The sequence below is a fragment of the Megalops cyprinoides genome, chromosome 7, assembly GCF_013368585.1.
Source record: "Megalops cyprinoides isolate fMegCyp1 chromosome 7, fMegCyp1.pri, whole genome shotgun sequence".
NCBI classification, from domain to species: Eukaryota; Metazoa; Chordata; class Actinopteri; order Elopiformes; family Megalopidae; genus Megalops; species Megalops cyprinoides.
This window is the reverse complement of record NC_050589.1, coordinates 37,977,464-37,995,455: the sequence shown is the minus strand read 5'-3', so window position 1 is coordinate 37,995,455 and position 17,992 is coordinate 37,977,464. Positions and strand designations below refer to the sequence as shown.

The 17,992-nt window shown below is 42.5% G+C and overlaps 1 protein-coding gene across 3 annotated transcripts in view; it reads left to right on the top strand.

Annotated features, from left to right (window-relative positions):
* si:dkey-151g10.3 (serine/threonine-protein kinase WNK2) overlaps window positions 1-13,535 on the top strand; it is a 69,714-nt gene extending 56,179 nt beyond the window's left edge. For 2 of the 3 annotated variants that reach the window (XM_036532624.1, XM_036532622.1), the window contains 14 exons: window positions 215-258; window positions 805-967; window positions 1,103-1,219; window positions 1,316-1,417; window positions 1,511-1,559; window positions 4,793-4,951; window positions 5,071-7,523; window positions 7,958-8,207; window positions 10,143-10,225; window positions 10,343-10,686; window positions 11,559-11,791; window positions 12,146-12,241; window positions 12,389-12,570; window positions 12,744-13,535. In XM_036532624.1, coding sequence (XP_036388517.1) covers window positions 215-258; window positions 805-967; window positions 1,103-1,219; window positions 1,316-1,417; window positions 1,511-1,559; window positions 4,793-4,951; window positions 5,071-7,523; window positions 7,958-8,207; window positions 10,143-10,225; window positions 10,343-10,686; window positions 11,559-11,791; window positions 12,146-12,241; window positions 12,389-12,570; window positions 12,744-13,304 — 4,836 coding nt within the window. In that variant the 3' untranslated portion in view covers window positions 13,305-13,535. The remainder of the gene's footprint in view (window positions 1-214; window positions 259-804; window positions 968-1,102; window positions 1,220-1,315; window positions 1,418-1,510; window positions 1,560-4,792; window positions 4,952-5,070; window positions 7,524-7,957; window positions 8,208-10,142; window positions 10,226-10,342; window positions 10,687-11,558; window positions 11,792-12,145; window positions 12,242-12,388; window positions 12,571-12,743) is intronic. The other variant, XM_036532623.1, reaches the window with a different exon arrangement.
* The last annotated feature ends 4,457 nt before the right edge of the window (window positions 13,536-17,992 follow it).

Sequence of the window (17,992 nt, the reverse complement as noted above, 5' to 3'; positions counted from 1 at the left end):
CTATACTGTCCTCTTGGCTGAGACATTGTAAATTAGCATTTTGCCTTTCAGTTCTCCCCTTTTAAACACAATTAGTTATGCTGTGCAACTAATTTTTGTGGTGTGTTTGTGTGTTTGTGTCTGTGTGCGTTTATGGTGTTTTCTGTGTATGTCTGTTTTTCTTCCTGTCTGTATTTCCCTCTGTTTGTATATCTGTTTCTGTGTAATGCTGAAGGAGAGTCAGGACCTTTCCAGCACTGACAGACACTCTTCATCCAGGTATGTATCCTGCCATGTGCTATAGTGGTTAAAGAACTGGGTGCTAAAGAAGAATGTTGCTAACTCTGTTCAAAGCTGGGACTATTGTGTAGTAGTAATAATTTTGCAGCTTGTTCACTGTTATCTCTTTGTTCATTACTGAATTATTGCTCCTGCCTCCAGAGCTTTTATTGAAATATTAAACTGCATGAGAGGTGAAATGACACACAAATATGCTGGTCCAGTTCTCTAAATATCAAGTGGTACAGCTTAACCTTTATGATGCATCTACTTGCAGTATTGTAATGTTTTTATTCACTGTTTACTTGCTTTCTTAAATGTTTCTTATATGTGACAAACTCATGAAAGTTTATTGGGGCTGAGCAGTGTCTGTGTTTTCCTTTGGGGTTGGACGGTCAGTCTCAGCTCTGCCTGTCACCCATATCCTACTGGAAAGGGTTTGTCCCCTTGAACCCTACTCTCTAAATGAACAGATGAAAGACAGCACTGCAGTATTACCTAGTATTTTATAACCTTTACCCAAGCTTTTCCTCCATTTGTTCTTAGTTCTGCTCCAGCAAATGGAGAGGAATCCCAGCTACCCATACCCAATGGAGAGGAATCTCAGCTGCTCTTAGCCAATGGGAAGCTGGAGAGGGTTAAATCGCAGAGGAGGTCCTCCTACCAGAGAGCTGACAAGGGCACACACTTTCAACTGTGTATGCTCCAGGTATTCACACTCATAAACACACACACACACAAACACTTGCATACACACATTCACAAACTCTTTTACACACATACTTGTTCTCGTGCACACATACACTCATGTCATGCTCAACCCCCCTCACCCCCCCCTGCCCAGGTGTCCAGCAGTGGAGACAACATGGTGGAATGTCAGCTGGAGACCCACAGTAACAAGATGGTCACCTTCAAATTTGACGCTGAGGGGGATGCTCCTGAAGACATTGCAGACTACATGGTGAGCAGCTGTGGAAATGTGTGTGTATGTTTAAAATTGCTGTGATAGTGTACATGTGAGAGATGGAGTCATTCTATTTGATGCCTGACTCTGCAGGTGGAGGAGGATTTTGTCTTGGAGTCAGAAAAAGAGAAGTTTGTGGAGGAGCTGAGGGCAATCGTGAAGAGAGCTCTGGAAATCCTACATACCCAGCCACAGGTCGGTGTTTTATACCACTTCTTGTAAAAAATGTGTTATGTTTAAATGCTATTCTAACATCTATCTGTGTCCCTGTTTCCATCACTGTTTCAGACTGGTTCCATGGAGCAGCTGCATGTGAGCACTCCTGCAGCACCCAGCAGTGAGTGCAATTTTTATGACTGTTCTCACTTTGACCCCTTACTCTTACCCACTCTGTTGTCCCTCACTGTAATAGAAATCAGATGGGTGGGATGACCCAGACCCAGAGCTCTCTGTATGTGAGTATGCATGTGCATTGACTCTCAACAGATATCTCAGCATCAGTCCTGGACAAATCACCAGTAAAATTAGGATGTCAGGATATGTAAGATGTTTGTTTTAGCAATTTGATAGAACATTGTAAAGATATGAACTTTTTATACAATGCTGCTTGCTTATTTGTGGGCCAGTGTTGCCCCTTTTCCACCAACGCATTTCGAGGGCTGGTTTGAAGCCGGTGCCTAATCTTTAACCAGTTCTTCACGTTTCAACAGCCAAAGCACCGGCCCTCGGCCACGAAAACTGGTTCAAGAGCGGCACCAACAATTAGCTGGTCTAAATTCAAAGCACCGCTACGTCAGGAGCTGGGGGTGGGATTATTGCGACCAATAAGACCAACAAAACTTTGTAACCGCCATTTAAAAAATTTCTCACATCAATGTTACGTTCGATGTTCTTATCATTGATGTGAGAAATTAGTAGCTATGCTTGCTTGGGTAATGTTAGCTGACCAACAGCTAGCTAGCCAGCTGACCTAACCTTGGTAACAGTAGCTAACATTAGCTACTTTCTAACATTGCCATTGACTCACCTACCAATTTCACTTAACATTTGGCTTCACAAAAGACTAATATTGTATAAAGTGTAGTGGACAGGTTTGTTTTTTAAAGCACTGTTCTCTTGTTTTTGTTGTTGTTTGTTCCCGCTAGCTTGCAGTGGCGGCTGCAAGCTAGCAAAACACTATGCTCACGAAACACCGCAGATTGTCTGAAATTTATGTGCTATTGCGAAAGCTACAGTATGAAATTATTTAATTAACAAGGACGGCAATTTGAATAATTAAGTGGCACCTAATCCCAGAGCTTTCTCTTAAATGTGTCACATTATAGCTTTCTTGTGTTACAAAATTCAAATTACAGATCGGAGCTAAATTTAGTTAAATTGATTTAAATAACTGAGAATAAACTTTTAGGTTAGGTTGAGTGCAATGAACAATAACGTTTAGAACACAGACCTCACAAAAGCTGTGATGAATCATGAGCATTTAACGTAATTTAATTCATTAAATATCATCCTTGTTAAATAAACAATCTCACGTTGTAGCTTTCGCAAGCACACAACCTACAGACAATCTGTGGTGTTTCGTGAGCATAATCATTTATGCGATTGGTGTCGATTATTCTGTGTATTATTTGTTTTAGGAGGATAAAGGGGAACAGGTTGAAAGTAATGATAGATTTAAAGGTAGCCAGGGGCAGAGCCGATGGCTCATTGCAGAGGGGGCGAGGACTCGTAGTGGGCCCTTGTACAGCCAATAGAGGTTGTGCATGTGACATCACAATAAGCGGAGTCACTGCGGGTTACACCCACTGAGTGGCAGAAAGACTTACTGATTGGCAGCGTTAGTGTTCAGCTCGAATGCCGTGAAAACACAAAAAAACACATCTAAAATGGGAAAGAGCTGTTGTGCGATTGACTGTACAAATAGATTCAACAAGAAATCGGAGCTATCGTTTTACAGACTGTCAAAAGCTAAAGAAAAGAGAAGCAAATGGATCGCTGCAATTCGCAGAAACAACCGGAATCCAGGCACCGAAACGTGTAGCTTACAGCTTTCCATATAAAAGTTGTAATAAAAATATTTGTACAAATCTGTCCACATACAACCAGAATATCCATTAGTGTCCTCCTCACTTTAATTTCGCCAACAAATCCAGCCTTGAAGTATGACCAAGCTTTTGCGGACATTCTAAAACGCTTAACGTGAAACAGCTTAACGTCGCTTAATCTTCCAAAGCAGCGATCAATGATCACCAAATTTCTCTCAGACATCTCTTGTCATAAACACTTCCACCTGTCAAAAAATCAAAAACCGAAATCCTGATGAGTATGGACATTATCTTACATTCTTACATATTCTTTCTTACATATCTTACAAACAAGCGTTTCCTCTCCATTGCACGCCCATTGTAAGGGAAAAGGCTTAACGTGGTTTAATGTTCCAAAATAGCATCCAATTAATGATCACCAAATTTGTCTGATATCTCACATGTCGTAAACACCATCTCCTATCAAAAAAGCAAAAACTAAAATCCGAAGGAATATGGTAGTTAAGCGCTGTCCTCTCAGTTTGCTTTGCTTTGTTAGGCCTAGTTGATTGCTGTTTGGAAAATTAAGCTACGAAGCCTTATCATTTGATCATTGATCGCAGTTTTGGAACATTAAGCCACGTTAAGCGTTTTAGAATGTCCCGGCTTTTGTATGCCTTCAGGCTTTGCTTTGTGTATTTCCCCGGCGTCAAAATCAGGTACATATAAATGTCAGGAAACCCGTCAGTGCATAACCTCCATTATAGGCTGTATGGAGATGCAAGACAGATCCAAGGGGAAATTTACAGAGACGGAAGGGCGAAACGGAGAGAAATGCGGATTACAATGAGGTGTGCTATTTCTCGTGGACCATTTTTAAATACCGCGTGTTTATGTTTTAAATACACAAGGATACTGGACAGCGAATAAAGTTTTCTGTAACTATTGTGTCTCTGCTCATTCAAAATAGCTAAATATTGCGGCAAATATTTTGCGGCAATAAAGACACACAAAAAAACTTTATTCAATATATTAAACTAAACAACAAAAATGCATGTTCAGTCAGCCTAAGGTGGGCCCCTTTGTTACTGGGCAGAACTGTGGGCCCGGGGCAGGCGCACCCTCTGCCCCCTCGCTCGCTCTGCTACTGAAGGTAGCGTTTGGGGTTCCCCTGTTTCCAGCTCACCAGCCACCACTGGTAGCTTGGCGCTAGCGGGAAAGCGGAGACGTATACAGTGACGTAATGACGTGGCTCCATGGGGGCTCTCTAGCCCGTGGAAAAGCAAACCGGTTCTTAGGTTTGCAAGTTGAAGCAATTCCAAACTGGCACTAGCGCCAGCCCAGCACTAGCACTTAGTTCGTGTTGGTGGAAAAGGGGTATATGAGGGTCTGTAATAAGCCATTTTTTAGTTTCAAAATTACAATGGTTATATTTTATGGAAAGTTGCGCAATCTTTATTATGTTCACTGGTATGCGGTAAAGATACAGCGGTATACAGCTGTTGTCTTTACATCCTTCACCTGTGTGTCTCACCTCCATCCTTAGTGGATTCGGCACCCCAGGCTTCCCCTGTGGGACGCTGGCGATTCTTCATCAACCAGACAATTCGGCACAGAGATTCCCTTTCCAACCAGGGAGCATCCACACCTCCTTCTGCTGGAGAGCACCCCACACTGCAGCCGACAGACAAGGACCCTCAGAGAGGTAGGAATGTTTTATATCTGCAGCATGTAATTCATAGACTTAGTGTTGGTGTTGGTGATGGTGTTGATGTTGATGATACCTGACAATGCTGAGAGTGACTGTTTCTTCCTCTCTTGTAGACAGTGGTGGATCCCAGCGGTCAGGGTCCTTCAGTGGAGTCAGTGCCTCTGCTAGTGCCTCTCTCCCTGCCTATGATATCCCTGCCTCCACTGTTTCTGCCCCTGCTTCCATGTCTACCCCAGCCACTGCTGCCCCTGCTCCTGACACTACTACCTCTGACTCTGTTTCTACCCCAGCCTCATTTCTCTCCAGTGCAATTACCTCTCTCCCACTTGCCTCAGTCAGTTATGACTCACCAGCCCATGCGTCAACATCTGTTGACCCATCTTCCGGTTCCACGGTGTCCGTTTCAGCCCATGACTCCAACACCAAGCTGTCCACTCTTATCTCTGTGTCTACTTCTGCTTCCACCTCTGCTGTGTGTACAGCTGCCATCACTTCACTCCCTGTCCCTAGTGTCTGTGCCACTGCCGCCCTAGGTCCAGGAAACACAACCCTTCCAGGGGCGTCTCTGACTGAGAGTGGCCAGGGTGAATCTCCCTCTTCTCCTGTTCACGCCCCCTCTGCTGTTGCTCACCCTGTGAGCCTCAGTGACCAGGACCAGCTGCGCATAGCAGGGCAGCTGGAGCAGTCCAAGCAGCTGGTGCAGAAGCAAGAATACCCACAACATCTTGCACTTCAGCAGAAAGTAGAGGTACAATGGACTCAGCCATCTCTCCCTGACTTACAGCAGACACAGCAATTATTACAGCCACAGCAAAAACAACAATTATCCTTACAGCAACATTCAGTGCAGCCTCAACAAATATATCGACAGCTGACCGTACAGTCTCAAAAAATCCAACAGCCACCTTCTATACCCCAACAGCCAGTACAGCCTCAACAAATCCAACAACCACCTTCTATACCCCAACAGCCAGTACAGCCTCAACAAATCCAACAGCCACCTTCTATACCCCAACAGCCAGTACAGCCTCAACAAATACAACAACCACCTTCTATACCCCAACAGCCAGTACAGCCTCAACAAATACAACTGCAACAAACATCATTACAACAACAGTCAGTACAGCCTCAACAAATACTACAACAGGCACTACACCCTCAACTAATACAGCAACCTCCAGCCCTACAACAACAGATGCAGGTGGAACACCAACATGAATTGCAACAGTCATTACACAAACTATATCGGGAGCAGTTACAACAACAGCATCTACAGCAGGTATTACATCAGTCACTTCAACAGCTACACCTGGAGCAATTACAACAGCAACAGCCAGAATTACAGGAGCATATACACAGAGAGAAGCTCCAACCTAGTCAAATTCAGCAAATGCAACAGCACTCTTTGTTACAACAGCAAAAACCATTTCAACAAACGCAAACACTTTTACCACAGTCATTACCGCAACAACCAGGACAGCCACAAAAGCATGAAATGCAGCAACAGCTGCAGTCAGTTCAGCAACAAACGGCTCACCTTCAACAACAGTCAGCACAACAGGAAATGTTTCAACAACACCAAGAGCTATACCAACAACAGCAGAGCAAACAAATGCAGCATGCACAGCAAGAGCTACTGCAACCACCACATATGGTGCACCAACAGCCAATTCTGCAACAGGAACAACAACAGGTGATTCAGCAGCACCCTCCTCAACAGATTTCCCTAGAACAGCCACAGCAGCAAGTTTTCCTACAGCAGTCATCGCAAGTAAAACTGCCTGAAGTATCACAGCAACAGATGCTGCAGCAGCCATTGCAGCAACAAATTTCACAGCAGCAACTGTTACAGCAAACACAGCAGCAGTTTTCTGAGTCTGAGCTGTCTGCAGGAGAGGTCAGTGTCACAAAAGAGGACACCCTCAGTATTGCTGCCACCACTGTCCTTTCCTCTGATGCCCAAGTGCTCCCTCTTTCCCTCTGTGCATCAGAGACCCCCTTGCCTCCCTTGTCCCAGACCCTAAGCCCTTCCCCTGCTCAGCCTTCCTCTGTGGCAGAATCTGACAGTGAAGGTCCTCCCAAAATTGAGTTTGTTGACAACCGCATCAAAACCCTTGATGAAAAGCTGAGGAATTTGTTGTATCAGGAGTACAGTAGTGGGGCAGTACTGGCAGGGGGTGCTGCTGTAGCCTCCACCGTTGCTCCCGCTTCGGTGTCAGCAGTCTTGACATCGGCAGGCGGGGAAGAATCATTGGAGCCGCACTTGCGTCGTCCCTCCTTCCCTCCTCCTGCTTGCTCCTCCTCCGACACCTCCCCGCACTCCTCCTCCTCCACCTCTTCTTCTACCCCCCGTTCCTCCTCCACCTCCCCTGATGTGGACAGAGAGCCGACCGGAGAACCGGCGGTGTCAGACGTGGATCCTTTGTCCCAGAGAGCTGCACCCGGGCTGGCGGAGCAGCAGACCACCCTACCCCTCTCCTCCACTCCCCCCCCTACGTCCCTCCCCGTGCCCTCGCACAGAGACGCGGCTGCACCCCCACCTCCGCCTGCTGAACCCCCAGCCTGTGTAAGTTGGGTTTGTGGATGTGGGCAGAGAGTCATTACAGGATGAACTGGTCTGTGTTGAGATTTCAGCTCTCTCTTTCACTATACATTTGTGGCTGGTTATATGTGTTATAATGATGCTGCCAAACTGACTGACCTTTCCTCATGTTAGCATACGGCGTCAGCAATATTGTGTTTGCCTACCTAACAATAATGCAGTAATGCTGTCAATAATGTGTGTGTACAGCTGAATGTGAACATGTGTCTGTTTCTGTGTGGACTTTGTCTATATTGTTCTGTATTATTTCTCTAATGAGAGAGATGTGTTTATATATATGCTTTTGCTATACTATACTTATGCTGTATGATGGCCTCTGTTACTCTGACTGTATCCAACCCTCACTTTGACTCTTACCCATTTTGCCTTATCCCTCCCTCCCCCATCCTCCACCCCAGGCTGTCCCCCTTCTCTCCGAAGCCAGCACCCCTGGAGATGTAGTGTGGCCCCCCTCCGGTCAGCACCCACTCCCCCTCCGGCCTGGACAGCAGCAGCTCAATGCAGGAGGTGGATATTTTGGCCTAAACCTGACATGTCCTAGTATCAGAAATCCTGTTAGCAAGAAATCCTGGACTCGCAAATTCAAAAGCTGGGCATGCAAACTGCGTCACTCCGCCAGCTTGTTCAAGAAGCCCAGAGTCCAGCAAGGTAGTGTCCTCTGAAAGAGAGAGAGAGAGAGAGAGAGAAAGAGAGAGAGAGAGAGAGAGAGAGAGAGAGAGAGAGAGAGAGAGAATGGCGTGTGAGGGAGTATGATTTTTAACACTATGTGTAGATTACTGTTTAATGGTTGTGTTATAGTGTTATTATAGTGTTATTTATTGTGGTAGGTCTGTATTTGGTTTCATTCTTTGAATCTGTGTCATTAATTTTAATGTTGTTAGGTAATATTACAATCTTATCAGCAATGGCATTACTTGTCTAATGTGATGGTCTCTGTTTGTTTTAAATTGTTTGGAATAATTCTACATCATACATACTTGTATTCAGACAGTGAGTACCTTTTTTATAGCTTTATTTATTGTTGCAATGTTACTGCAGTACAGTATTTTGAAATTATTTCATTCTTTTTCTTCATGAGTTACCCACATAGAAGTGGGAACAGTGGGGGTATTAACAGAGGAAATGGTAGTATATTTGCATAAAAGATCATTGTGTTTTCCTTTAGATCATCTTACAACTCTGGAGGTCTGCTGCTCCACACAGACATACACTGTTATTTAGTGTATTGTTGAAATATTTCTGTGGAGTGGCAATGTGGACTTTTATACAGCGTAGTCATGTATCACTGTTACACTGTGAGTCATTTTCTCATGTTACAAATGGACATTTATTAAGTCAGTGTATAACATGGAATACCATTGTCATTTTTAACAGTGTAGTTAGTGTAGGGTAGCCTTACTTTTTGATGCTAATGTACAACAGTATTGATAATTGTAGTGAAAATTTGTAGATTTATCAGACCCCTGAGGTTAGCTATAGTATACACTGTAGCCTTAAGCTTTCTACGTGTACTGCACTGACTGCCTGTTCTCTCACTTTTGGGAAGGCTGGAAGGACCTTTTAATCTTACTACCTATGATTTGTACAGTTTTCTTGCATGTGTAAATTTAAGTGTGTTAGACTATTGATGTGTTTCATATAGCTGTCTATGTATACATATAGGTATGTTATATGTGTGCAGATATTTGTCCATAGTTACAGTATGCATGTTGAATGTATGTTCTGTTTGTGTATGTTGTTTGTGTTTAGAATGTATGTGTATATACTGTGATATATCATTGAATATTACAATGTGTTATACAACTTTAGAAATTGTTGAAGCAATTATTTATCTTTATCTTGTAGCAAAATTATGTGTAATGGATCTATGAATGATGTATCTATAAACACATACATAAGGTACACAATCAGGCAATTCCCAAACACCACGAAAGATATTACTGCCGGTCTGAATGCACATTTGTGTTGTAGCATAAGCAGCTGATGCCTTACTGATGTGTGTGTGTGTGTGTGTGTGTGTGTGTGTGGGGGGGGGGGGGTTTGAATATGTTGAACATTTTGACTCTCCCATGAAGTCACTTTCCATACACCCTCCTTTTTTGTTTTTTAGTTGATGCAGTTTCCTATCACTCATACCCTCTCACCTCATTCCCTGGATTCCTTCTAATCTTTTCAGCGTACCATGTTGATGATGATGACATATTTACTGTTACAGTGATATTACTAGAATAGTATATTTATGAAAATATAAACACCATGTAAACTTAAAAAATTGGGTGTGTATGCAATTTGGCATGTACACAGTCACATAAGTGTCTGTATACGTGTGTTTGGATTGATGATAAATCGTGATTTAACGTGATTTTAACATTGTATGTGTGGTTTTAGCCTCTATTAATGTTTTTTTGTGTGTTTGTCTGTGTTATTTCTGTGTGTCTGTTTCTGTGTCAAACTTTGTGCCTGTCCACCCATATGTGTGTGTCCATTTACCCATGTATGTGTGGTGTGTTATTGTCTGACTGTGTCTTTGTGTTTGTGTGTGTCTGCTGTTCGTCCCCCCCCTCTTTTTGGTCTCTTCATCAGAAGCAACCACTAGCCAGAATGTGAAGGAGGAAAACGAGTGCACAGCCCCTCTCCAGTCCCACTCGCGTACTGGCCGATTCCAGGTGATTCATCCACTACTACATATGTGCCTGCATGACTGGATCTGTGGTTCATCACATGAATTGTTCAAAAAAACTTAACTCAAACCTGTCTCTTTGCCCCATCTGTGTTTTTCCCAGGTGACTCCTGTGGCCCAGCCCTCTGAGAGCTCCCTCACAAAACAGGCAACTGTAGGCCAGGGTAGTGTCCACAGGAAAGTGGGGCGTTTCTCTGTGAGTCACCCCGAGGCACAAGCCGAAGACAGACAGACAGACAGCTCACCTGTGTCCCCGGACTTCGAGGGAGAGAGGAAGAGGGGTAGAGGGAAAGATGGTGAGAAAGAGGAGAAGAAAAGGACCCCTGCACCACCTCTCCTGACCAGAGTTTCATCCCCTTCCCCTGACGGCAGCAGTGATGATGATGATGATGAAAGTGAGCTTGAGGATGAAGAGCTTAAGAGAGAGTTGCACAAGCTGAGAGAGAAGTGAGTGATGGGGAGAGAAGAAAGGGGAGAGAATTAGGTTTCCAGCTAGTACTACTGTTGGTAGCGCAATCTCAGACACAATGTGTGGAGTCATGCATTCATGGGAAACATGCATTGAAAAACATTTTGGTCTAAATACTTATGCTTAAATGCTTGATTTTTTTACTCAGACAAATATCAATCATGAAAAATGTTTTTGCCTATTTTGAAGAATGTAAAATATAAGATAGCTTTGATTTGTTTATAACATTTCTTTGGTCAGTGCATAATTCCATTTGTGTTGTTTCATAGTTTGATGTCTACTATCATTCTAAAATGTAGAAAATGGTAAAAAAAAAAAAAAAAAAGAAAAGTGTGTCCAAACTTTTGAATGGTACTGTATACCCACCAAAGTCCAATCCTGAGCATTGCGCAGCTGAAAGTCATGGCATCAGTGTACAAAACCATATTAGGTCCTAGTTTTGAGTACATGAGACTGAATTTTACTGACCAACATAATATAAAAACATCTGATTCAATTCACATGTACAGTTTAAATTAATGAAGTGTTTCAATTTGCAACTGCTGGCATCCTTACCATAGTCAGGGTAGTGAGTAAACATATTCCTGATGGAAATATCGCTAAAATTAGGGAGTGTTTGAAAGTGTTTTCTCTTAGATCATTGAGCCCTGCAGAAGGCCATAAAATTTTAACTATCATGTTCCATCAGGTAGTGGTAAACTTAATCTGTGACAAAATTCAGAAAACTCACACACACACACCTTTTTATCATATACATGCCGGCAGCCTTTTTTGGTGTTGGAAACATATTGCTTGAAATTGTTCTCTTATTGCGTGTGACCTTCTCGGCCTGTCTTTCTCTTTGTCATAGACACATCAAAGAAGTGGTCTCCCTGCAGGCACAGCAGAACAGAGAGCTCCAGGAGCTCTACAGACAACTACGCTCTCTCAAGGAGCAGCGCCCACCGCTCCCCCTTCCCCGCACCCCTCCCCTCGTTCCCCCCACAGGCCCGGCCCTCTCTCCTCGCAGGCCCAGGCCCGCCAAAACCAAGGTGCGGCCTCGACCCCATTCACACATGGACAATAACGGAGTTGCACACCCTGGTAACACCATCTGTTTGTCCTCGTCTCCTAGTGTTTGAGCAAATGTGTTTGTTATGCATGCATTGTTACTCACAATTCTGAACATGGAATGTAGATGGCTACATTCCATCACACTGTCTCTTTTCTTAGCAGGCCCAGTGTGATTGAGTGTGACTTTTCTAGTTACGGATTTTACATATTATTTATTGAAACAGCTTGATATTTATTAGAGATTTTCTCCGTTTAACTTTTAGAAGTTCTCAGTTTAAGCACCTTGTATACAACAGTAGCCAATAATACTGTAATGTATGGTGCTATTTTTGACTGTATCAGAATGCTGTACAGTTTCCCTCCTGTCTCCCCATCACCTCTCAGGCATTCAACAGTCGAGCAGTTTCTCAGGTGGAGAGGAGAGCAGACTGCCTCATTACTGCCCCCTGGAGAACGCCACTGTACTAAGCATTGAAAGGGGTGAGAGCTAACAGCATGAATAAAAAAATCAAGATTTATCATGGCATCTGAGAACTTAATCACAGATCTCTTCAAGCTCATGTCGTTGTGTAAATTTCAGAAACTCAAAGAGCATGCAGTTAAGTATCCTTGTCCTTTTCTCATCAGGTCCCAGTCCCCTGTCCCAGGGCTCAGCAAACAAAAAGAGCACGTTTACTGACGAATTGCACAAACTGGTGGATGATTGGACAAAAGAGACTGTTGGTCCCACCCCCCCAAAGCCCTCGCTTAATCAGATTAAGCAAATTCAGCAGGTGCAGGAGTTAGGAGGGTGGGGCCAATCTGCAGAGGTAAAGTGAAGCCAGAATCCTTTACTCATAAACTGAGTGTTTATTTTTCAAAAGCTAATAATGTGTCTTTACATTTTCCTCTGTGGGTTGGAGCTTGAAACATCTAGTTAGATTTATGTGTACTGTTGTTTTATGTTTGTGTGTGATTGAATTGTCATGTCTTTTTCCTGCAGAATGCTTCTGCTTGGTTTACACCAGTCCCCCTGAATCTCCCAGCAGCCCCTGCTCCGGTGCCCCACTCTGCCATTCCCCCTCCTCAGTACGGGGGTGGAGGAGGAGCAGTGCAGTGGAGCGGGGTGGGGGCAGCAGACACACAACAGCAACAAACTCACATCTCTCAAGTCCCCCAGCTGCGACAACAACAAAGTTTACAACACATGCAGCAGTCTCCATTTAATTTACAGCAGTTACAGCAGCAACAGCAGATACAGACTCACTTACTTGCTCAGCCCCAGCCGTTACAGTTACAGACACAGCAGATACCCCACTTGCCAAGCTTGCCCTCCCACAGCCAATCCCAGCTGCCCGTAGCCTCTTCGATTCCCTCATCCATGTCTCTGCCCCCTGCCTCTGGCTCAGCTGTACCCCTTGACAGTGGGACGGGAATTGGGGGTTTTTGTTCCTGCTCTTCTTCCTCTTCCTCCTCATCCTCTTGTTCTTCGTCTGTTTTGCCCTCCAATGCCAAACTGCACCCTACACCCCCGCCCTCCACCCTCCCCTTGGGACAGCAGTAAGTGGGAAGGAATGTGGAAAGAGAGAGTTGGAGAGGAGGGAGAGAGAAACACCGAAGAGGGTCGAGCAGGGTGTATGTGAAGTGTGTGGTTCAGGGGGAAAGAAGCAGACAAGAGGGGGATTTATAGAGAATGCAAGAGGGATAGCTGAGACAAACAGCACATGTGCCGCATTAAAGAGCTGCAGCATGCAGAGTGTGTGTGTGTGGGTGCATGTGCGTGTGTGTGTGTGTGTGTGTGTGTGTGTGTTAATTACATATCCTCTGTGTGCTTTGAAACTGTGTAAGTGTCAATTTTTTTTAAGTATCATACTTTCTTGGGCCTGAACTCTTTCTAACTAGAGATATGAAGGAACAGACAGACATTTTTAATAGTATATACTAATATTATTTTTAAAATATGTCTGATTATATTGATGACTACATTAAGAAAAAGTGCAATTAGTAACTAATTTAACATCCTGTGCTGTCTGTCTGTACATTATAATGTGGATGAAGCAAAATATTGAATAGATGCATGGAGACAGCAATCAGACATCTCTAATGAATATAGCACAAGAGTCTCCATAGCAACAACAGGACATACTGCATTAACAGCACATTACAGCACAGACTACTTTGGCTAACAACCTTTACTAGGTACAGAAACAGAGTACACTGTTGTATTTACAGTGCAGCACATGGACATAGCATGTATATCATGATATTTTAGTTTACGCTGACACATAGAATGGTAACATTTTAAACTAGGTGGGAGGGTTACAGAAACTGGTAACCAAGTTATGAACAACCTCAATCCATTTTTTAGAGTGTCAGTGAAATAAAATGGTTATTACAATGCTATTCCAAGCCATGAGCCAGAATTAAAAGTTAATGTAAAATAATCTGTAGATCTGTAGCATTTTCCTTTGCGCATTAGATAGTAAGGCTTTTTACTAATGGTTACTGGTAAACAGTTGGAATTGACACAGGGCACTGATTCTGTTATCCAGTCCGTTGCCCTACAGATATTTGTAAAGAGGTGAACTTCAGCGTTTGTACTTGTCACCCAACCAGCACACATGATTCACCAACTAAGTGCTCAAATTCTGTATCCTTTAAAATTGGTTTTAAATTGGACACCTGTGTACATGAGGAAAGTGTAACTTATATATGCACATGAGAATGCATTTTGAGGTTGCCTCCATTCATTCTGAGTACATTTTATTTTTCATTGCAGCAAATCAAACATTACATTGTAATATGTAAATAAACGGTTGGGAAATAATTTGGCGCATATAACTTTTACATGAAGTGGAAAGCATTGTGTTTTACATTAAAGAAAAAAGAAACAGGTTGTAAGTGGTTTCCCCCATTTTGCATTTCAGAGCTAAACATTTGTTGGAGTTCTCCCTTTCTGTGACGAAGACTCGTGACACTACAGCATTGTATCACGCTAAACCACACTGCCCATAATCACTTCTTTAACAAAAACCAATCTCAAACGCTTAACAGTGTTGTAGTGCACAACAGTGTTGCGTCTTTATGTAATTTACTGTCTTGTTCTCCGATTAGCTGCCTATTCAAATTAATGAGAGATAGTGTGAACGAGGGATCTTAAACTTATATGAAAGAAAGTGAGTGTAATGCAGAGAGATTTTATAGAAAGGAGGTAATGCAGAGCAGAAGTGTTGAAGTTATCCAATTTATGCTAGCACTTGAACTTACAGTGATTACAAAATAAACCTTTAGAAGGTGTATCAGTAAATAAGCTCTTAATGATTTATTTGGAATGTTCAGTGTTTCTGTCAGACCACCTTTTCATAATAACATATAATTATAATTCACTATAATTCAGTCAATTTACCCTACTGATACAATGTCTCTGGTTTGTAGGGACGTTTGAAAGGAAACTTGCAACCCACCCTGTTCTGAAGTGTTACCAAAATGTAATCTAAAAATATATACATTATTTTTGTATTTAGAAATGGGATGGTAAAAAATGTAAAAAAAAAAAAATGTAAAAATGTGCACTGATCAGTATTTACAAACTGTGATGATCTGACACTCTGGTCCATGACTATCAGTTCTGTGCTTGGAGTTCCCCCGCTTTACCCTGCATTTATTCCAACTTCCAGCCTTTCACTCAGCCCTCAAGTCTGCATTTGGCCTTGTTTTGATTTGTAACTTTCTAACAAAGAAGTCCAATATTTGATGTTTTTTAGATTACTTTAAATGTTTTGCAATTAAAGCACTTAAAAAGGTAATAAATATCAGAACAGGTCTTAACATGGTGATTCTGGGTTAAAGCCAGGGGAACTCCAAAATTTTAAACGGAATAAAATACAAATCTAAACTTTCAGTGCTGATGATTACGCCACTGTAAAATTGTAATTCAATTGTTGATTTTATTTATGTTTTGTAACTAACCAAAATAAATGACGGTGTAAAACATCAGACTGAACAAAAAATAAAAATGTGACATGTTCTCATATTTTGTGTTATTTCTTTCATTCAAGGACCAAGCATAGATGAAAAGTCTTGTTCACAGTCCAGTTCACCATCCAAATCTGAATGTAATAGGCTGGCCCTAGGCCTAGAGCTAAACCACAATGACTCATTTCACACCAGGAGCAGTCAAGAGCCATGAAGATATTCAACACTGTTTGCAGTTAATTAACATCCAAAACTTGATCACACTTCAAATCTAGTGTAACTCCATAGAAGATGCATTGTACAGTATTTTGTGACCCTTATAAACCAAGCAAATCAACTTTGTGATAACAAGGTTATGTTCCAGTTTACATGCATTTGTTAACTTTTACAAAACATGCTCTACTTGTCTCAGCGACCACAAACTGTTAAACTGTTGCAGCAGTTAATGAATGCTATATAAGGTAGTAATGGCATGCTCCTGAAGAAGGTACATGTGGATTAAAGTTACACTCATTGTAACGTGTGCAATGCACTTTTAATATGTATATGGTCATTCTGTCTTGATTATGAATCCAGCGCTTATTACTAGTCATCATCATTATTCGTAGATTCACAAATAAGGTACTTGCTGGGTAGAAATATCAGGCATATGACATATCTCTCAGTATAGCTTGCTGAAGGCAACAGGCGAACTCAAAGGAGAAACATGCCTACATAGCCAAGCAATACCGTGTGTACCAATTTAAAACCTGTAGTAGATGCGTATATGCAAAGCTCCCCCTGATATGGCGTCCGAGAATGCACTCCTTCTGGTTAATGCTTGTGTGACTGGTTCCTCGATCCATCCGTCAACGTATGAAAGCTGCTTAAAATCATATGGATCCATTTCAAATGGTTTTAGTTTTTATTGTCTCATTTTATACATTTTATGAGCATTTTCGTGCTTCTTAGGGTGTTTTCACATATAGTCCTTTTTAAACGAACCAAACTCAGTCCCCTTGCGTTTCCACCAAGCAGTACAGTACAGTTCGGTTCGTTACGTAACGGTTTGGTACGGTAAACCCTGGTACGGCTTGTGTCTCCACTGCCAACCGTACCCTGCTTCATAGGCGAGGCGTATGCTGGATGGCGATTACTGCGTCTGATAGGTAAGTAGCGTGACATCATAAAAGCGCGCGAAGAACGCAACACAGCAGAGACGGTTGATGTTGATGACTTTTGTGTTTGTATTTGAGCTGTCAACGTTAACGCTCGTTCGCGATTAATCTGGAAACTTTAAGGCGTTAATGTTTTAACGCAAATTAATCATATCAAATTTGACAGCAACTTCCTCCCGTAATTCCAGCGCGGATATTTACCTGGCTGAATTACTGATCGGCGTGGCAAACGCAGATGTGCTGAACGGCAATTTTCGTTTTAACCCTTTCACATGTGACTTATTTGTTATGGTATATAGCGCGCGTGTTACCTTATATGGTTCGTTATGTTTTCATTTGCGTTATTAAGTTTCTTATAGATTTCAGTTAGCATTTGCTATATTTTTAGAGTTAAATCGCTGTTTCCTCAAAGCCAGCTAGAATTTCTCCAATCTAGTGTTCTAATCGCACCGGTTTTAGCATATGCGCTAAACGGCAAATCACACCGGTGTGACCGTACGCGCGAAAGTGTTAAAGTTCAAGAAAATCCACTGTTAAAAACACAAGTTCAATAAATGCATGATGTTTCCAAAGTCAACGAGTAATCGTGGTAAATAATCGTGATTATGATTTTTTTTTTTTTTTTGCCATAATCGAGCAGCCCTAGTTCCGTCTCTTTGTTTTTTCGAGCGTCCCTGTGCAATACCATTAGTGATGTGCAGTTCGTGAATGAACGAATCCTTTTGAACGAATCTTTGAGGTGAACTGAGTGTACTGAATCCCTAATCTAAAAGATTCGTTCCTTCCTCTTTGCAAACATGCGCGCTGATTAGCTGGCATAGCAGCTATAACTCTCCCTCCAGTGGATATTAGATATGCGGTCTGTCCACGAAGCAGCCTATCACAAAACTGTATCAGCAGTACGTTCATGACAGCAACTAGCCAATGGCTGAAATGCTAAAACTCTCGAAGCACCTCCCACTGGCCATCTTGGCACAGCTGACGATGTAGGACAATGCAAAAGATCCGGTGACTATGAAGATTCTAAACTCCACCTACTGACTTGATGAATTGTTGATAAGTTCCTCAGTTCACCAGTTCGTTCGGACTCCCAAGATTCACTGACTATGAAGACCTGGTG